A 22,552-nucleotide genomic window follows, 5' to 3' on the forward strand; every position below is an offset into this window, starting at 1 on the left:
TCTCAGAGTCTCCCTACAGCGGGAGCGGAGCGGCTGCTGCTCGTTAGCTAACGTTAGCTTTCTAATTTCACCCCCCCAACATGCCTTCATCATACACTGGTTAGAGAAAATTTGCCAAACAAAATTGTCACTCATCTAGCGATAGCGATGTGCTTTCCTACGATGTGAATTCAACATTACGTTGTTACATTTAACTATTTTAGAGGCTGTGGACGTTAACTTCATTAATGTGTTTACTGTGTTCATGGACTGAGGGATGGGAGGAGGATTCAGCAGAATCTTAACCAGTGGATTGGGTATTTGGCGAACCCCAAAAATCTGGATTCGGTTGCATCCCTACTAGGGCATGAAATTAACACCCGACCCGCTATACGGGTGAATTTTGCAGTTGGGGGTAACACTGTCAATCTACCTGCTACTTTGGCAGGTAGCCAATGAGAAGTGAGTGATTCAGGCGGCATAACGATTGGTAAGCAGGAGTGCCGCGGTTGCTACGGGCCTGGTCCAATCAGGGGCCAGCATCATTGGAAGACATTGATTGACAGCCAGGGGCCCGTGCAGCCACTGACCAAGCAGGAGGGAGAACGGGTCAAATTAATTTCCTTGTTTCTGTTATGAAGACGAAATGTGTGTGTGACTCGAACATCTCACATTTACCAACAAAACGTGAAGACCGTCAACACTTTTCAGACCGTCCTCCAACCAGACATTGTAATATTAATGTGCGCTGGAACGATTTTTCACTCTAAAGTCTCTGGAGCTGCGTTTCAATCCTGTCCTGATTTTTAAATCCACCTGCCACAGTGGCTGGTGGTCAAAAAGTTAACTTCAGGCCCTGATCTCTACTACTAAAGAGCACCTTGGCAGTGCCCGGGAGGTGAAGGAACGGACTCTCCAGCTACCAATCCACACTTCATACTTTGATCAGTCGACGGGGGATTTAAAGTGCCCATATTATGAAAAAAATCACCTTTTTCTGTGATTTGGGGAGTTATTTTGTGTCTCTGGTGCTTCATACCAACTTTGATAAATCCATCCATGGTGTTCTGAGTGAGATCTGGTTTCTGAATGTGTCCTGCCTTCAGGCTCCTGGTGAGCTGGTCAAAATCTGCACGGCTTTCTCGTCACTAGCGAAACATTTGGTGTGTGCTAACCACTTTAGCTACGACCACATCAGCTAACTGTTTCTGCAACCCGGTCTGTACAAGGCTGGATTAGCGGAGACTTCTTCTAAAACGAGGGCACACTTCAAACTTTCGCGTTGAATACCTGCAGACGAGGGACATGTAAGAAGTTATACAATTTATTTTGTAGATTATGGTGAACTCGTGTGTGTTGTAGCTGTGTTTTGCCATTGAGAATGAGGTGGCTAACTGCTAAGAGCTAGTACCGCTAGCTTCTGGCTAGTAGTCCTTACCTAGCTACTGAGCATGTGCGACTCCCAACAAAGATGGGGTAGAAGTGCAATATCTCACTCTGTAGCTAAAACAGAGAGCTCAACACACAGGGTGAAAAGAGGGCTGCAGCAATGTGCAGTATGACAAATATATGGTGTTTTTTGAACAACATAAACCACATAACACACAACCTCTAAATATAATTATGAACCTGAAAATAGGCATAATATGGGCACTTTAACGTACATTTACTTTCTTAACCGGAGAATGTTCTTTTTCTGTTTAGTATTTGTAATCCATAGCTCGTCTACAGAAACTCAAGATCTCTGTTGATGTTCACCAACATTTTACACAATAAGACTGGACGCCGCGAGAGCTGGGATGCTGGTTTTAGTTGACTAAAATGTTATGTAGCCTAAAATAAAGAATGTAAGAATCACTACAACAATAATAAATGGAAACTAAACTATTCATTACATATGAGTTAGTGTCACTAAAGAGAATAATGGATGAATCAGCTGATTGTTGCAGCTCTATTCTGCTCCGTCACATCTTTGAGGAAAGAACCAGACTTTTCTCTGATGGAAGCAACTCAACATTACAGCTCCTCCCTCTTCCTCCTCCTCTTGTTGGTCTTCTTGTCTTCCTTGTGGAAGACTTTTCCATCGGCCTGCTTCCTCCAGCTCAGCTTGATGTTGTCGTCCAGCCCCTGGGCCCTCAGCTTCTGTTTCAGCTGAGACACAAAACTTATCTTATCTCATTTGTTTTTTCATAAAGGTAAAACAGTATAAAACCTGATTTACCTGCTTCAACATGGCCTCCATCACAGCAGGGTCATTCAGATCCAGATTCTTCTTGTTCTCAAACTTCACTTTCAGCACTTTCTTTGAAACAGGAACCGCTTTGTAAAAATCAAACAAACTTTATGAGTTCAAACATTTCTGTGTGGATAATAATCATCATCCTGTTCATTCCTCATCATCAGTTTAAACAATAGATTCAACACTAACTGATCATCTGCAGCAGATCACCACTGCATGCTAACTTTACTAACTATTCCATGGAAATGATCCACATCATCATGTTCACATTTACTCTCCACAACCTGATGTTTGGTGCAGGGGCGTAGCACAAGACCCTGGGACTGCATAGGCAGTCCTGATGGGCCCCCATGTTCCTCAACTCCCCCCTCCCTCCCAAAACAAATTTAAATAATCGGGCATCTGTACACATGAATCTGTAGGCCTGTATGTTTATAGGGTAATAACTATTAACTGTAATGCTTGGAGTAGCCTGATAACACCAGTGTTTCCTTGAAGATTTTTTTTAGCAGTGGGGGCAGGTCCGAACACCTCCCCCCCGATGCACTTTGCTGCAACAAGAGTTACTATATAGGCCAACTCTGATCTGGACATATAGGCTAAGCATTCTGTATCAAATAACAATAAACCACTATTAATTACATTATCTTAATGCAGTGTAACTACTTCAGCATGTAAATAATGAACCTAAAATACAAACGTTCTCCGACATGCACTCTAACAATGCAGCCCTATTTCTGATACTGTGTGATTGTGGGGGGCAGAAATGTTACCGAGGGGGCCACCACGGTCAAATCAACAAAGGGGCACACCCCCCTTCTAATCTAACCTGTAAATTCTCTAGCCTACTTTACTGTGGTTACTACTACCTACTTTACTGTGGTTACTACCTACTTTACTGTGGTTACTACTACCTACTTTACTGTGGTTACTACTACCTACTTTACTGTGGTTACTACTACCTACTTTACTGTGGTTACTACTACCTACTTTACTGTGGTTACTACTACCTACTTTACTGTGGTTACTACCTACTTTACTGTTTTCACTACACCTACTTTACTTGGTTACTACTACCTACTTTACTGTGGTTACTACTACCTACTTTACTGTGGTTACTACTAATACTTTACTGTGGTTACTACTACCTACTTTACTGTGGTTACTACTACCTACTTTACTGTGGTTACTACTACCTACTTTACTGTGGTTACTACTACTACTTTACTGTGGTTACTACTACCTACTTTACTGTGGTTACTACTACCTACTTTACTGTGGTTACTACTACTACTACCTACTTTACTGTGGTTTACTACTACTTTACTGTGGTTACTACTACCTACTTTACTGTGGTTACTACTACCTACTTTACTGTGGTTACTACTACCTACTTTACTGTGGTTACTACTACCTACTTTACTGTGGTTACTACTACCTACTGTACTGTGGTTACTACTACCTACTTTACTGTGGTTACTACTACCTACTTTACTGTGGTTACTACTACCTACTTTACTGTGGTTACTACTACCTACTTTACTGTGGTTACTACTACCTACTTTACTGTGGTTACTCCGACATTTGGTTGGTTTTCTCTGTACCTTTACCTGCCAGCCTGCGTACTATGGTGTCTCTCTGATCATCTGTTAATGTATCTGGCCATAGTCCTGGATCCTCTGGTAAAAACTGGTCTGCAGTGCTCTGCCTACTTTCCAGTTCCTCATCTCTCATCTCCACACTGTGCTCAGAGCTCCCTGCTGTCTTCACTCCCATCATCCTCAATCACATCTTCTCTATCATCTTTCTCTATGAAGGATACATCTGATATTAACCTCTTATCCTAATTGTAACCTAATATAATAAAACACACTAAGATGTTAGTGTTACTTAACACCTTTCAGTCAAAATGGCTAAACATGGTTTGCTTTAGTTTTGATATAAGCTCACCTTGTCTCAAATCCAAATAGGAGGCTGAGGAGTCTGTTGCTACTCAGCCCGTTCTCTTTCCGAACTCGTAAAATAAGAACGTTTGGACAGCAGCTGTCAGCGTCTGATGCGACGTAAAAGGCGCCCTTCAGCGTATTTATGTAACGAACCGTGGAGACCCGAAGTTAGATAAGATTTAGTGATCAGTATGTAAGGAAGAATTGCTGCGTAAGGAGGTTGGTTTTTAGAGTCGCCTTTTTCTTTCCTCCCGCGTGTCACGGAACTGTACGCCCTTCCCGTTGTTCCCGTACAACCGTTTAGTAGTCTCGACCAAGCGCGTCAAAAGGGACAGCAATAGTGCCGACCAAACGCATTCACATGAAACGTTAAAGGAGACCTTTAGCAGTCAATAAGAACGAGAAAGGCTCCTGACCAAACGTCCTTATTTTAAGAGTTGGGTGTGAGAACCTGTTGTGCTACTCCACTCCCTGCTGGGACAGTTTCTGATACTGTGTTTCACAATGTTAACATCTGCTGAATCTGACATAACTATAATGTTGACATGATACGTATCTACCGATGAGCTACCAAGCTACCTATGACACTGATTAGCCTATTATTGCTAATTATACACATTATAGCCTATTAATTTAAAATGAATCATGTTTTAAATTAGGCTATTACAATGGTATAACCAAATTATCATTTGAAAGTGTATGTTCTGCTCTTTCAATGGGTTGTCTCAGTCAATTTTTAGCACTAATGGTCATGGATTTGGTTTTCTAGTTTGTGCTCACCTCTTTGAAAAGAAGTCAGTTACCAATTGTTTCCCCTCATTCTGTTTTCTCTCCTCCTCCTCCTCCTGTCTTTCCTTTCTTTTTGGTAGCCTGATTTGGCTTTCTTTGAGAAAGACATTTCTACAGCAGAAGTTTGCGCTCCACCAGATGAACTGAACTAACATAAACAAAATGCTGCAGATGGACTAAACCATTTGGCGCATTAGCAAGGGGTGGTTGAGACCTTAGATAGTCTTTTTTGTATACAAAATGTAGTCAGTCAATCAACCAAGTTATTCAGCCAATACACTAACTCTACATTTCATCAGACATGCATTATGAAATTTAATTAGGAAATGAACATATCCAGGTAAAATAAAATATATTCCAGACTTTTCAAGGGCCCTCTCTCCCCTTGGGCCCTGGTAATCTTCTAACGGTTCACCTTTCAACGCAGGACTGAACTAACTAGAAAGAACGACTAGAACTGAGATATACTTAGACTATATTTTATATATCGTAGCTTTTTGAACTTGTTTTTTGTGTGTTTTAATATTGTCACATATTATTTGCCACTGTTCATCACACCACCAACCAGCCCCGTCAGACACCTCCTACCAAGAGTCTGGGTCTGCCGAGGTTTCTCCTCGCCACTGTTGCAACAGCCACTGCCAATGCTTGCTCTTGAGGGAATTACTGTAATTGTTGGGGCTTTGGAAATTATAGAGTGGGGTCTAGACCCAGGGCTGGACTGGGACAAAAAATTGGCCCTGTCATTTTTGGCCAAGGCGGCCCACACCCACCGTGATTGGTCAGACACATTCCCTGCAGACAGTCCTCTTAAAATATGCGTGCATGCTATGATATGAGTTGCCTAGTGTTCAGCGTTCATGTGATCATTTTGGATCCTTCAAGAGGGGACTCAAGACTTATCTGTTGGTCTTACACTTAAATCATTCATTCATTCTTAGAGTTATGATTTGTATATTTATGGTATTTTTATTAGTTTTTATTATTGATATTGTATTGTCATTATTGATATTATTACTATTTTGCTTAATATTGGCTTAGCAACTTTAAAAACAGTTTACTGTTAATTTTTAACTATTTTTAACTATTGTAAGATTCATATTTTGTCACTTTGGACACAAGTGTCTGCTAAATACTATAACCATAACTATAGCCCTTCCCAAAAGCTACAATAAAGCTGAAAGTAGTACAGTATATGCCCTGGAAAAGAGCACCAATGCAAGAGAAGCTAATTAAGCTATTCAAGGAACACTGATGCTTGTATCAACACTGATTTTATAGATCCACAGACTTTTCAGCTAGCCAACAGGCCAACCGCTAGCATTTTCAATGTAAGCTTAAGCTGTTAGGTTACCTGACAGCCACTAACTTTAATGTTACAGCCAAACTGCTTGTTATCGTTATGACGGTAGCGCGGCGTGCGTACCGCAACACCCCACACACACACACACACACACACAGCCTCCCTGCCTTCATGAGAGTCCCTGTTAATTTGCCTACTCCTTACCACATCATCTACTCTCTCTTCCATCTTTTCCTCACTCGCTCCCATGGCCCTGTCATGGTCACTCGGCTTCTTCATGATCATGTTGTTTCTGCTTCTCTGTATAGCCAGCCAGCTCTCCTCCTCCTCCTCCTCCTCCTTCCTCTACTTCAGGTAATGCTGATGTTGAAGAAGCTACTACAGCCCCAAACATGTCCGAAATTTTTGAGGAATCCGCCTGTAGATTCTTAATCTTTTTCTCCTGTAATTTCTCTGCACCTCCCTTGCACTTGGTGGTCGTTTGTCCATTATAACGTGAATGCTAAACTTCCAGCATAATATTACAGCTTCGTGTCTCAGGGCCGGGAGGCGTGGCCATAGTGGGATTCGTAAATTTGCGGCCCGGAATGGGGAAGGGGCTTCCTGGATTTGATTGGGTCAGGCCAGTGCCAATAAAGAAAATTAACCAATGGGCCGCATTGAGTTCTTTAAGGGCCGGCCCGGCCAAAAAATTCAAAAAAGGCCTATTTACAGTGCCTTGCGAAAGTATTCGGCCCCCTTGAACGTTTCGACCTTTTGCCACATTTCAGGCCTCAAACATAAAGATATAAAACTGTAATTTTTTGTGAAGAATCAACAACAAGTGGGTCCCAATTATGAAGTGGAACGAAATTCATTGGCTATTTCAAACTTTTTTAACAAATAAAAAACTGAAAAAGTGGGCGTGCAAAATTATTCAGCCCCTTTAAGTTCGCGAGCAAACTCTCTCCAGAAGTTCAGTGAGGATCTCTGAATGATCCAATGTTGACCTAAATGACTAATGACTAGAATCCAGCTGTGTGTAATCAAGTCTCCGTATAAATGCACCTGCTCTGTGATAGTCTCAGAGGTCCGTGTAAAGCGCAGAGAGCATCATGAAGAACAAGGAACACACCAGGCAGGTCCGAGATACTGTTGTGGAGAAGTTTAAAGCCGGATTTGGATACAAAAAGATTTCCCAAGCTTTAAACATCCCAAGGAGCACTGTGCAAGCGATAATATTGAAATGGAAGGAGTATCAGACCACTACAAATCTACGAAGACCCGGCCGTCCCTCTAAACTTTCAGCTCATACAATGAGAAGACTGATCAGAGATGCAGCCAAGAGGCCCATGATCACTCTGGATGAACTGCAGAGATCTACAGCTGAGGTGGGAGACTCTGTCCATAGGACAACAATCAGTCGTATACTGCACAAATCTGGCCTTTATGGAAGAGTGGCAAGAAGAAAGCCATTTCTTAAAGATATCCATAAAAAGTGTCATTTAAAGTTTGCCAAAAGCCACCTGGGAGACACACCAAACATGTGGAAGAAGGTGCTGTGGTCAGATGAAACCAAAATCGAACTTTTTGGCAACAATGCAAAACGTTATGTTTGGCGTAAAAGCAACACAGCTCATCACCCTGAACACACCATCCCCACTGTCAAACATGGTGGTGGCAGCATCATGGTTTGGGCCTGCTTTTCTTCAGCAGGGACAGGGAAGATGGTTAAAATTGATGGGAAGATGGATGGAGCCAAATACAGGACCATTCTGGAAGAAAACCTGATGGAGTCTGCAAAAGACCTGAGACTGGGACGGAGATTTGTCTTCCAACAAGACAATGATCCAAAACATAAAGCAAAATCTACAATGGAATGGTTCACAAATAAACATATCCAGGTGTTAGAATGGCCAAGTCAAAGTCCAGACCTGAATCCAATCGAGAATCTGTGGAAAGAACTGAAAACTGCTGTTCACAAACGCTCTCCATCCAACCTCACTGAGCTCGAGCTGTTTTGCAAGGAGGAATGGGCAAAAATGTCAGTCTCTCGATGTGCAAAACTGATAGAGACATACCCCAAGCGACTTACAGCTGTAATCGCAGCAAAAGGTGGCGCTACAAAGTATTAACTTAAGGGGCTGAATAATTTTGCACGCCCAATATTTCAGTTTTTTATTTGTTTAAAAGGTTTGAAATATCCAATAAATTTCGTTCCACTTCATGATTGTGTCCCACTTGTTGTTGATTCTTCACAAAAATTACAGTTTTATATCTTTATGTTTGAGGCCTGAAATGTGGCAAAAGGTCGAAAAGTTCAAGGGGGCCGAATACTTTCGCAAGGCACTGTATATCGGCGGTTCGGCCCAAAAGTCCGTCGGCCCACCGGGAAAATGCCCGGTATGCCAGATGGCCAGTCCAGCCCTGTCTAGACCTCTATCTGTAAAGTTAAAAAATTTAAATTAAATTGAATTAATCAGTATTGGTTTTATCCCCAGTCCGATGCCCCTGGTCTGGTGTTTAGAGTCCTGGGTTAGCACTAGGGAGGTAACGAAGGTTAAATATGGATATAAATGTGTAAAGATAACAACTGGTTGAGATAAGAAATGAATGTTGATGCAGTTTTTAAACGTCCTAGAGTGTAATCTACTTTAGATTGACCTTGTTTGACTTCAGACGTCACTACGTCTTCTTAGTTTATTTATTTGAAGATATTTGTTTCTATTAATTTAGTTATTTAGATGTGGGATTTGTTTTAAAGATCTAACTTTGTTCTTTAAGATAAAATACAGTTTCAGAGTCACTTTTGATAAGAGGACAAATCTGTTGTTTTTCAGTTTATAGAAATAAAAGAAGATTTTCACTCATTCTGTTAAAAACATCTTGAGAAAACCGTATCATCAACTTAAAATCCTGAATCCAATCGTGAGTTGAGTATATCGTTTCATCTCTATTGTCCTGAATCTAAATGTAAAAGCTGTTTGAATCCCGGGTTAGCACTCACCTGGACCGTAGCAAATGAACGCTCTCTCCATGTCACAGGGCCAGTCCTCCCAGGCTCCTGATTGGCTGAAGTCTGCAGCCACACAAGTCTCGTTCCCGTTCTTGTTATCAGGTTGCCCGGTCTTCCAGAAGCTGAATGAGGAGGTACTTCCATCTGACCACTTCCAGGAGTCTCTGAAAAGGCCGATCCAGGCATAGTCTCCTCCAGCAGCTATCATCGCCTTTATCTTCTCATTCTCTGCCATGTTCCTCACACTGGCCAGGTCTGTGTGGTTAGCTCTGCAGTAATTATGGGCTTCAGTCCATGTCTTAGAGGTGTTGATGAAGACAAAAGTCACATTTGACCCTGAAAATGAAGCACAGAGAAGTGTAGAGGCAGCATAACATACATCCTCCCATCCATCCACATCTGTGATTCATGTCTTTATAATATCTAAAATAAATCCACTGAGATATAAAGAACCACATCAATGAACTAACTAACAAATAACTTTATTTACCAACAGTCTCTCCACATTAATAAGAAATGTCCTTAACCTCATAACCCTAAAGGATCGTCCACGAACCCAAACGGCACCTCTGATTCATATTTAGATAATTTAATAACCGTAAAATGTAGCTTCTTACCGATTTTTCCTGCTAAAAGCTAAGGAGTTAGCCATCCCGGTGGTGTCTTTGGTGACTTTCTAGCCTTTACAGAAGGGTTTCTATCCAGCCTGGAACATGTGTCTTTTTTCGGAGTTGTTGAGCCATAAATACAAACTCTTACATACAAGATTTATCCACTTGATGTCCATAATTTATCATGTTTTCGGTCATTTTTCCCGATATCTCCGTGCTACCGTCTAGTCTAAATCTCCCATGCTGCTTTGCGAGAGTGCGTTGACATTTTCCAACCAATGGGAAGGCAGGTCCGTCACACAAAGACTATGGCCGCGTTCTATTATAACTCGGAAACCGGAACTGGAAATGACGTCATACCCGAGTTGAATGTGTTCTATTTAAAAGTCTGATTTTCATGTTTTCATTAGCTCTAGCCCGGTTAGATATTGTTAGCAACCAGTTGATAACAACACATTACGCTGGTTTTTGTGGATGCAAACAGCGTAACAACATGTCCACAGATAGAAGTTGGACATGCCTGTGTGAACGACTGATTTAGTGAGACACAAAGAAGACAGAAGGGCTCATAACTTGATGTTACTGCAGCTTTTACTACTGTTGATACAGGGGGCAGCCATGTGGGTTTTGAACTCGGGCTACTGCGAGGTTGTCTGAGTTCTGAGCTCGTACATCCGAGGTCAGGGGGCGTGTTTCAACTTTGACCTCGTTAGAACCGAGTTCTGAGGTAATCAGAACACAAATGCTTGTGTAGCATTGCTGTGTGTGTGATATCAATAAATATGACATTATTATTATTTTGATTATTGGCAAAAGCGTCTGGACTTTTTTTGAAAAAATTTATATATTTTGTCAACTGTATAAGTTATAATGTTTATTTCTTCACAGTTTGACACCCAAGACATATGAGAAGTGATTTAGACATTAGATTGGCTTAGCTTTTATTGCTCTGTGTGTGATATAAATACATATCTGTGAGATTCATGTTCTGTTTTATTTATTTATTTGTCTTTAAGGTTATACAACCTTTTTTTTAACATTCAATTGACCTCACTACAGGACAAATATTCTAATAGCCCAGTTTTTCCTGAAAAAAATGATGTTCATATATTGAATGTAGACAACAAGGTTGATGTTTTACAAGCTTTTTTAGAAAATAAAACCAGACGGACAATGAATTGTAAACATGGCCTCAGAGTTATTATTAAATCTACAAAACAATCTAAAAAATAATATTAATAATATATATTATATTATTAATATTCTCTCAGGTTAATTTAACACACATGTTCTGTTTATATTGTAAGATGTGTGCACGTGAACATGCACGAGTCCAATCTCTATAATAGAATATAATCTGTCTTCCTCTGGTGGTGATGCTGATGATCCACTGAGCTGTTTTCCTGCTCTCATTCCTGCCGTCTTATTATCTGCTGCTCAGTCAGCTGGAAAGCTCTTTGAACGGCACTAACCTGTGTGAAAGCTGCTTTTAGTCAGAGTGACTGACTGATACTACAGAGGCCTGAATAATGAAAACAAAGAGGCAAAGAGAAGCAGAGAAGAGAAACTTCACTAGTTAATATTCTCACCTCTGACATCTGCACAGACTGTATACCACCTGCCATCACAACTGTAGTCGTGCCAGAGTCCATCAAGATGCATGTGTGTGCAGACTTTTCCAATGTCTCCAGTGTTTGGTGCTCCAGCCATCCATTGTCTGAACTCCGTCTCCCCGGGTTTGTAGAAACTTGGGTCTGACAGTGACCACCTCCAGCTGACAGACAGTCCTATCCAGGCTCTCTGATTGTGATATAAAGAATTAGACTCTGCTCTAGCTTTTTGTTGAAGACCAGATGTTTACCTAATCTTTCCATCTCCAGTCTTGATACTATCAGTCTGATCCTCTACGACTCCTTCATTCTGTTACCCTCCTTTAATAACTCATTACCAGAGATAGTTTCTGATCACTCAAACTGATTTTCAGTTAGCTTCTCGAGAACATAGATCTCTGTTGTTGTAAATACTGTTTGTGATGTTTTAGATTTGTTTTACTGCATTAGTTGTATCTATGTTTCAATGTCTTGTTAGTCTTTCTAACACATAATCTTCTTTTGTTTCATCTCTCTGCTGCAGCTCAACAGAGAAACACAGTCTGCTGAAGGTTAAACTCAAACACTTTAGACTTCTACTACATTTCAAAGATAAATATTCTACTTTTTACTGCTCTACATCTAGTTATTAGTTCCTATGGAGGGTTTCAAACCTGCTGTCAGAAAGACTTTGAGATGAAAGAGAGAAAAGTGAACTCACGTAGCTGTTGTTGGAGTAGACCATGTTGTCTAAATCTGCCGTGTTGGTCAGGATCTTCATAACCTCCCTGTTGTCTACAGTGACCAGGTCTGTGTGTTTCTCTCTGCAGTATTTTTGGGCTTCAGTAAAGTTCTTCCTGTCATAAACAAAATAGTACTGAAGTCTAGCAGCTGATGAGACAGCACTCAGCCCTGTAGGGATACACAGACATAAAGAGCAGATTTAATATTTTATACTATATTAATTCACCATTTTATATTTCAGTTACACCAACATCGCCTGCTTTCAGATTATCTAAATGATATCAAATGTTGATCCATTAAGAAACTTCCTTCAATTAAATAGAAACTAAACTGAAGTAATGATGCTCCTCTAAACTTCATATTTCTATACCTGACTTTGGTTGATCACGTCAGCTGTTCTGTATTACATGTTATATTATTATCTCTGTAATGTTTATCTGTATTGAGGCAGATCTGAAACCATCTGACTCAACTGGACTTCACTTTGGCTCAACTTCTGTTGTTTTAACCCTTGTACCTCACTAGAGACATGTTTGTCCTTTTCATTGTTATTTATTTAATAATGTTGTCTGTGTTAATGCTGATAACATGATTTCTGGTCAGGATGTGAGTTTTTACTTGAAGGTTTGACGTTCAAGCTCAGATTCTATAAAAAGTCAAAAATAAACCGTTTAATCTAAGTACTGACAGGGACACATAGAGGACCAATATGTCCCATTGAAACCCATTATAACACAGGGACACTTAGAGGACCAATATGTCCCATTGAAACCCATTATAACACAGGGACACTTAGAGGACCAATATGTCCCATTGAAACCCATTATAACACAGGGACACTTAGAGGACCAATATGTCCCATTGAAACCCATTATAACACAGGGACACTTAGAGGACCAATATGTCCCATTGAAACCCATTATAACACAGGGACACTTAGAGGACCAGTATGTCCCATTGAAACCCATTATAACACAGGGACACTTAGAGGACCAATATGTCCCATTGAAACCCATTATAACACAGGGACACTTAGAGGACCAATATGTCCCATTGAAACCCATTATAACACAGGGACACTTAGAGGACCAATATGTCCCATTGAAACCCATTATAACACAGGGACACTTAGAGGACCAATATGTCCCATTGAAACCCATTATAACACAGGGACACTTAGAGGACCAGTATGTCCCATTGAAACCCATTATAACACAGGGACACTTAGAGGACCAGTATGTCCCATTGAGACCCATTATAACACAGGGACACTTAGAGGACCAGTATGTCCCATTGAAACCCATTATAAAACAGTTATCCCACCATCGTTGGAGAATAAATCTATCTATCTGATCAGGCTTTCTATCGAGAGCCCAGACTTCACATTAGTAGTTGTTACTATTCTCCACCATTTAACCTGCTCATGTCTCTTTATGTGTGTCTGTGTGTGTGTGTGTGTGTGTGTGTGTGTGTGTGTGTGTGTGTGTTGTGGTGGCAAATTTTATTTTAACCATTATTGATTAATGATTTTGACCATTTGTTTAAAGATTGTTTTAAACCTCCACATAATGCTGTTCCTTCCTCTTAGACTCTTAAAGACCAGAGAGGGGAACAGTTACAGCCATGAACTCTCAGCCTAGAAGTTTTATTTTTAAGAAACTCTAGCTTCTCATTTTTGTTTAACTTTTTGCTTAGCTAGAAGTGGAGAAGGCCGATGACTGTTTACGACAGTGAGAACTACGTAGGTCTCTGTCTCCTGAGATAAACTGTTGTTTAGGCTAATGTTAGGAACAGAGAGCAGAGGGCAAGGGGAGACAATGGTTTGACTGTTAATGATGTCCTCTTTTCAACTATGGCCGTTCGAAAAGATACATTTAGAGGGGGGGCTTAACAGAGCTCTTCACTATATGATGTTTTAATGTTTAGATTTTAGGTTAGAAATGCTCATTCAGTTGTACTGCGTACCTCTGAATCTGTATTTCTCTATTTTGCAAAATATAATAAATGCTCAAAGACCAGACTTTGGTTTAATTCTCAAAACAGTCTTTATTCGTTTTCATTTTATCATGAATATCACTAACCCTGCTGCTTCAAGGAAAACTTCCACCACAGTGTGTGTCTCTGTGTGTGTCTGTGTGTGTGTGTCTGTTTTAACCTGCTCATGTCTCTCTATGTGTGTGTCTGTGTCTGTGTGTGTCTCCATGTGTCTGTGTCTGTGTGTGTTTCTCAATGTGTGTGTCTCTATGTGTGTGTGTGTGTGTGTGTGTGTGTGTGTGTGTTAACCTGCTGTTCTGTTTCCACTCTGGGGATTGCTGCTGGATTCTGGAGCGCGGCAGCATCAGTCTGTTACTAAACATGATGTATGTGTGTGTCTGTGTGTGTGTGTTAGTGTGTGTGTGTCTATGTCTCTCCTGGTTCTCCTTCTCCATTAACACCATGAGATCAAGGAGAGGGTTAACTTCTCCAGAGGAGACAGACACACACTAACACACACACACAGACACACACACACACACACACACACACACACACACACACACACACACACACACCGCTGCATACACTTATTAAAGCACACTTATGTCGAGAGCCTGCGGCCTGTTAATAAAAACGGTCTGAAGGGTGTGTGTGTGTGTCTGTGTTTGTTTTTTTTTTTTTTTTTTTAAACCTCTTTTTATTGAGAAATATAGATTATGAACAGACACATCGTTACAGATATGAGTTTTTCCTTTTTCTTGCACAAAACAGTCCCCTCTCAACCCACCCCATCCCACCCCGCCTGGACCAAATAAGAAATGATTAACAATGCAGACAATTATAAAGAAAATACATACTTAGAATTGAAACATAAACAAAATATATAATTACCGTGAAGGAGCGCCGCCCAAAACTCTGTGACGACACACCATAGGGGAATACTATAGCCAGGTGTCTATATATAGTGCAGCTTGAATATGGAGGGGGGCAGTCAATCCTTCAGAGTCGGCCAGGATGGTCACTCACTACACCGGTAGGGCCTGGAGGTTGCTAAAGTATGCCAATAGAGATTCCCACACTGAAAGGAATTTGTTAGAGCCTCTTATTGTAAATTTAATCTTCTCTAGATGTAAAAATAGCATTACATCCTTAAGCCATTGTGCTGCAGTGGGCGGGGAGCTTGACTTCCAAAGTAGCAAAATACGTCTACGTGCCAGTAAAGAGACAAATGCTATGATGTTGAGTTGATTTTGTGTCAAGTTTGTGCCTTCATCTGGTACACCAAATATGGCAATTGTAGCGCATGGTTCTAAAGCTGTCCTAAGCACTTCAGACATTACATCAAATATAGTTGACCAGTATCGTGCTAGTTTATGGCATGACCAAAACATGTGTGTCAAGTCTGCTACATTAACATGACATCTTACACATTTGCTATCAACATTAGGATAGAATGAGGATATCTTAGCTCTACACCAGTGTAGGCGGTGAAGAACTTTGAATTGAATTAAACCCAGTCTTGCACAGGAAGTGCTACTGTTCACTCTTGTTAGAGCTTTAGTCCAAACGTCTTCTGAGATTCCAGTTCCAAGTTCCTTTTCCCACGCAGTTCTGATCTTGTCTATCTTGACATCATCAAGCAACATAATCATCGAATATGAATGGGCTGTGAAACCTTTCAACCCAGAAGGAACTTCTAAAAGTGAGTCCACTAGGGATTTCTCCGGGAGAGCAGGAAATTGTGAGCTATGGCTCTTAGCAAATTGGCGGGCTTGAAAGTAACGGAATAAGTCAGTTTTTTGAAGGTCATATTTAGAACTCAAGTCATCGAAACTAGAAAATATGCCATTCCTGTAAAGATCCCCAAATCTGTGGATCCCTTTCCTATGCCATCCTGCAAAGGTCTGGTCTAATTTGGCTGGTAAAAACGTGTGATTGTTACACAGCGGGCTCTGGATCAAAAGTGTTCTCTTCATGTTAGCATGCCCTCTAAACTGAGTCCATATTCTGAGAGTGGAGATGACCACTGGGTTAGATGTAAACTGAAAAATCTTGACAGGGAGGCTAGATGTGACCAGAGCATGTAGAGAGGCCGACACACATGACCTGCTCTCCAACTCGCACCAATCTGTATCTGGAGATTGCACCCAATGTGTTATTTTGTGGATGTTTGCTGCCCAGTAATAGCTCCGAAAATTAGGGAGGGCCAACCCACCTACTGCTCTTGGTCGCTGGAGTAGGTCTTTACCTATCCTAGGAATCTTACCGTTCCATATGAATCTATCTGATGTGTCTATCTGATGAAAAAAGGATTTTGATAAGAAAATAGGGAGACATTGAAACAAAAATAGAAACCTCGGTAATATATTCATTTTGACACAGTTCACTCTGCCAACTAAGGTCAGATGTAAGATATCCCACCTTTGTAGATCTGCTTTAAGTTTGGCAATAAGTGGGGCAAAGTTCCCATCGAAAAGATCTTCGAAGACAGGAGTTATATTAGTGCCCAAATATTTGAAACCTGACCTTGATATATGAAATGGTAGAGCATGATCTGGGATCTTCCTCGCTGACTCATTTACAGGCAAACATTCGCTTTTTGATAAATTAAGTTTGTAGCCAGAGATCTGTCCAAAAGTGTGCAGCAGTGCAAGTATTTTATTGATACCTAACAGTGGGTCTGATATGTAGAGCAACATATCATCCGCATAAAGGGATAGTTTATTTTCCACTCCCCATCTAGGAATACCCTGTATGGAGGGTGTAGATTTCAGGGCGAGGGACAATGGTTCTATTGCTAATGTAAATAAAAGTGGACTAAGTGGGCAACCTTGTCTGGTGCCTCTAGATAAGGGAAAATTTTGTGAGCGGAGCTGGTTTGTGATCACCGATGCTTGTGGGAAGGAGTAAAGAAGTTGGATCCACTGGCTAAATGTTTTACCAAAACCAAATTGTTTCAATGCAAAGAAAAGGTAATCCCATTCTACACGGTCAAAAGCTTTTTCCGCGTCTAACGACACCAGAACTTCTGGTACGACATTAGGTGAAGGACTGTAAAGTACATTTAAAAGACGTCGCACATTAGAAAATAAATAACGCCCTCTAATGAAACCTGTCTGGTCGGTTGAAATCAGGCATGACAAGGGTGCCTCCAATCGCATCGCTAACAATTTCGAAAGTATTTTAACATCAGAATTTAACAGTGATACAGGTCGGTATGAATGCGTCCCTACCAGGTTTCAGCAAAAGTGTAATAGATGCTTCGGTAAGGGATCCAGGTAATTTACCTTGGGACAAGGAATGGTTAAACACATCTAACATCTAACAACAGGGGGGCTAGTTGACCAGAAAATTTATTATAAAAATCCAGAGGGAAGCCATCTGGCCCTGGGGCCTTCCCATTTTGCATTGCAGAGATGGCAAAGGCAACTTCTTCAAGGCTTAGCGGTTGATCCAATTGCTCTTTTTGGCCATCAGAGAGGGTAGGAACTCGTATTTTATCAAAAGAATTTACAAAGAGTGATGCGTCTTTAAGTCATTCTGAATTATACAAATCAAAATAGTAATCTTTAAAAATATCATTTATTTTGAGAGGATCTGTAGTCAGTTTTCCTGTCGTGTCTTCGATTTGAGAAATATGTTGTGATGTCGATTTAGATTTTAGTCGATGAGCTAAAAGCCGGCCCGCTTTTTCACCATGTTCATAAAACATCCCACGCGATCGCATAATAAGTTGCTCTGTTTCCGAAGTAGAAAGTAAATTATATTGAGTTTGGAGGTCAATTCTTTCTTTATAGAGTGATGGGCTTGGAGATGTGGAACACTTCATATCTAGATCAAATATCAAATCTATTAACTGTTGTCTTTTTTTTTCCTTTCTCTATTCTGGTAGGCGTAATATTGTGCTTTATTCCCCTCTAATAACCACTTTAAATGTTTCCCAAAGTAATGACGGAGAAACTGAGTCTGACTTATTAGTTTCCAAAAACCTGCTGATGGCTACAGAGATTAAATTGCAGAACTTCCCATCTGACAGTAATGTAGAATTAAAGCGCCACTGAGGACGACCAGTGTAGTTGTGATTGAAAAAGAGATCCATAAGTATGGGGGCGTGGTCCGATTCTACGATGGCGCCGTATTCAACCTTCTCCAAGCAGCCCATCAGTTTTTTATCAATAAAAAAGTAATCAATTCTTGAGTACGAGTGATGGACGTTAGAATAAAAAGAAAAGGTCTTGCACTGAGGATTCAAAAAGCGCCAGGGATCCACACATGCTGCATGATCGAAAAATCTTGAAAATGTACTGGCCATTTTTGAAAGGGTATGTACTTTAGGGTTGGATCTGTCTAAGTTGGGGTCTATGACACAGTTAAAGTCACCCCCTACAATCAGAAAATGATAATTTAGATCTGGCAATTTACAGACAAGTTGTTGCACAAACCCCACATCATCCCAGTTAGGAGCGTACAAGTTCACTAGTATAACCGGTGTCTGGAGAATCTGTCCGGGGACTATAACATAGCGGCCTTGTGGATCAGATATAGCACCAGAGGAGGCATACGGAATTCTCTTGTGTATTAGTATTGCTGTCCCTCTTGCTTTAGAATTAAAGCTAGAGTGAAAGATTTGTCCCACCCACTGCTTTTTTAAACGTAGTTGATCAGATTTACGTAGGTGGGTTTCCTGAAGGAATATAATATCAGCCTTTAAATTCTTAAGGTGGTTAATATTTTAGATCTCTTTACTGGACTGTTGAGCCCTTTAACGTTCCATGATACAAACCTGATCGCTGACCCCCCACACCCACCCTTTAAATTGTTAGTCATAGCCACACAATAAAGTTATGAATACAGTGTTCAAGACTCATTTTGTTCATAACCATGCACATGTCACGCCTACCTCCCTCAACAGACAGCATATAATGAAATCCAAAAAGTTTACAGTAAATATAGAAAAGAAAAAAAGGTCCAGTCGTTAGCCCCCATATCCCCAAAACATTCCCTTTCTCTGCCAAACTGGCAGCACGGGGTCGTCCCACTTCCTGAACACTTCCAACACTTCACCTTAATTTCCTAAACTTTGCTTTTGAGAGCTCCTGACTAAAATGGAACAAACAAACTCTGAACGTAAATCAAGCTCCAGTATTCAGCCCTATGTAATAACACGTGAACATGCCCTAATAGAATAACAAATCTGAATGTCTTAAAACACCCAGGGTTAATCATACATGACAACGTAGCAAATCAAGAATTACTGTAGGCGACACTGCGTTAGCTATGACTGTTACTTTACCCGGCGTCATTGAATAGCCAGCGTTCAGTTAGTCCTCATGTTCAGGACCAGCAGAGATGCCGGCCTTCCTCTCAATACTACGAGTGTAAAACGCCTCAGCCTCCGACGGTGTCTCAAACATCAGTGTATCCCCTCCATAAGACACTCGTAGGCGCGCTGGGTAGAGAAGCCTGAATTGGATTCCCTTCTGATACAGGGCTGATTTGACGTTCTTGTAGGCTGCACCTTTCTTAGAGAGGTTAGCACTGAGGTCAGGATATAGTCTTAGTGCATGTCCCTTATACTGCATCTCATTCTGTCTAGCCCAGCGTAGTGCCTTCTCCAGGTCTTGATATTTATGAAAAGCAACGATGATGGCTCGAGGTGGCTGCCCATCTTTGGGTTTCTGCATTAGAGCGCGGTGCGCCCGGTCCAGTTCGGGCGGGGTGGCAAACACCTGGTTCCCCATCATGTCCTTCAACAGCGTAGAGACGAAAGTTACCATATCACCGTTGGGTTCACTGCCCTCTGGCACATTTATTATACGAAGGTTTGCCCTCCGAGAACGGTTCTCCAAGTCGTCGATGCGGTCTACCAGTGTAGCATTCACCGCCTGTAGTTCAGAGACGGCTTTCTCCACTCTAGAGAGGGCTTCAAAGTTCTCGCCTGCAGTGATCTCCACAGATGTAACTCTTTGTCCCAGTGTATCCACCATTTCCCGAAAGCTAGCTATAGATGACTGGATAGGTGCCAGAGATGCTTGAATGAATGTAGCCATGTCTTCTTTGAGATTTCCGCGTTGTTTTTCCATTTCTGCTGTTAGCATCGCAGCGAGTTCACTACTAGCTGTAGCCGACGCCATATTAGCCACTTTGCTACTCAGCGTTGGTTTCTTCGGCTCTGTATCTCCTCTGGTCTTTTGAGAGCTCGGCATGTTCCGAACGTGCAATTTCGGTAGTAAATAAGAAAAAATAAATCAACTGAAACTGTTAACTCGACGCCAGTACGTATATTAGAGAGTTTTTATCGCAGTTAAGTCCAAAGTATCAGGAGCTTCCCGTTGGCACGTCTTGTCACTACATGATCCAAACCGGAAGCCCTGTGTTTGTGTTTGAGTGTGTGTGTGTGTGTGTGTGTGTGTGTGTGTGTGTGTGTGTGTTAGTGTGTGTGTTTGTCTGTGTGTGTGTGTGTTGTTAGTGTGTGTGTCTGTGTGTTCTTCTGTGTGTGTGTGGGTGTGTTAGTGTGTGTGTATGTGTGTGTGTGTTAGAGTGTGTGTCTGTATGTGTTAGTGTCTGTGTGTGTGTTAGTGTGTGTGTGTGTGTGTTAGAGTGTGTGTCTGTGTGTGTTAGTGTCTGTGTGTGTGTGTGTTCCAGTTTTTCACGATCGTTATGACAATGTTTTCAATACTTTTAACAACTTTCCTAAACTCTTAACACACAACAGTTAATTTCATGCTCAAAATCACACATTGTAAACTAAACTCCAACACTGATTTTCAAAATACAATAATAATACAAGTTGGATTTGAACCCTTGACCTTTGCATCGAGGCATAAACCTCCAAGTATACGTGCGCCTGCTCTACCCACTGTTCCAACCCGGCCACCATTTTGTTTCTTTTGCTGCAGAGATTCAATACAAAAAATGATTGACCCATCTCAGAGTAGCTTTATAGAATGTAGTTTATGAACAAAAGGAGACAGAGACAGAATTGTCCTGGTACTCCTCTTCCTCTCCCTCGTGAAGGCATTGTTCTTATTTTCTGTGTTCATCTAAAGTATATTGTTCAAATAGGTCCTCTTTTACTGTTCTACCATAGGTCCTCTTTTACTGGACTACCATAGGTCCTCTTTTACTGGACTACCATAGGTCCTCTTTTACTGGACTACCATAGGTCCTCTTTTACTATTCTTTGGACTACCATAGGTCCTCTTTTACTGTTCTACCATAGGTCCTCTTTAACTGTTCTACCATACTGGACTACCACAGGGTCCTCTTTTACTGGACTACCATAGGTCCTCTTTTACTGGACTACCATAGGTCCTCTTTTACTGGACTACCATAGGTCCTCTTTTACTGTTCTACCATAGGTCCTCTTTTACTGGACTACCATAGGTCCTCTTTTACTGGACTACCATAGGTCCTCTTTTACTGGACTACCATAGGTCCTCTTTTACTGGACTACCATATGTCCTCTTTTACTGGACTACCATAGGTCCTCTTTTACTGGACTACCATAGGTCCTCTTTTACTGGACACCATAGGTCCTCTTTTACTGGACTACCATAGGTCCTCTTTTACTGTTCTACCATAGGTCCTCTTTTACTGGACTACCATAGGTCCTCTTTTACTGTTTTACCATAGGTCCTCTTTTACTGTTCTACCATGTTTTACTGGACTACCATAGGTCCTCTTTTACTGTTCTACCATAGGTCCTCTTTTACTGTTCTACCATAGGTCCTCTTTTACTGTTCTACCATAGGTCCTCTTTTACTGGACTACCATAGGTCCTCTTTTACTGGATTCTACCATAGGTCCTCTTTTACTGTTCTACCATAGGTCCTCTTTTACTGGACTACCCTTAGGTCCTCTTTACTGTTCTACCATAGGGTCTTTTACTGGACTACCATAGGTCCTCTTTTACTGGACTAACCATATGGTCCTCTTTTACTGGACTACCATAGGTCCTCTTTTACTGTACTACCATAGGTCCTCTTTTACTGGACTACCATAGGTCCTCTTCCTCTTTTACTGGACTACCATAGGTCCCTTCTTATATGGACTACCATAGGTCCTCTTTTACTGACTTACCATAGGTCCTCTTTTACTGGACTACCATAGGTCCTCTTTTACTCGGACTACCATAGGTCCTCTTTTACTGTTCTACCATAGGTCCTCTTTTACTGTTCTACCAGAGGTCCTCTTTTACTGGACTACCATTGGTCCTCTTTTACTGACTCGATTCTCTTTTACTGGACTTCCATAGGTCCTCTTTACTGGACTCCATCTTTTCTACCGCATAGGTCCTCTTTTACTGGACTACCATAGGTCCTTTTTTACTGGACTCCCATAGGTCCTCTTTTACTGGTTCCCAGGTCCTCTTTTTACT

The 22,552-nt window shown here is 41.2% G+C and overlaps 1 protein-coding gene across 1 annotated transcript in view; it reads right to left on the reverse strand.

Moving 5' to 3' along the window:
• Positions 1 to 1,923: 1,923 nt before the first annotated feature.
• Positions 1,924 to 22,552, reverse strand: part of LOC120559086 (lymphocyte antigen 75-like) — a 23,113-nt gene continuing 2,484 nt past the window's right edge. The window contains exons 2-6 of the mRNA XM_039800508.1: positions 12,126 to 12,363; positions 11,452 to 11,636; positions 9,243 to 9,587; positions 2,201 to 2,298; positions 1,924 to 2,130 (exon numbers count right to left, since the gene is read on the reverse strand). Of these exons, the coding sequence (XP_039656442.1) occupies positions 1,996 to 2,130; positions 2,201 to 2,298; positions 9,243 to 9,587; positions 11,452 to 11,636; positions 12,126 to 12,363 (1,001 nt within the window). The 3' untranslated portion in view covers positions 1,924 to 1,995. The remainder of the gene's footprint in view (positions 2,131 to 2,200; positions 2,299 to 9,242; positions 9,588 to 11,451; positions 11,637 to 12,125; positions 12,364 to 22,552) is intronic.

The sequence above is a fragment of the Perca fluviatilis genome, chromosome 5 (genome assembly GCF_010015445.1).
Source record: "Perca fluviatilis chromosome 5, GENO_Pfluv_1.0, whole genome shotgun sequence".
NCBI classification, from domain to species: domain Eukaryota; kingdom Metazoa; phylum Chordata; class Actinopteri; order Perciformes; family Percidae; genus Perca; species Perca fluviatilis.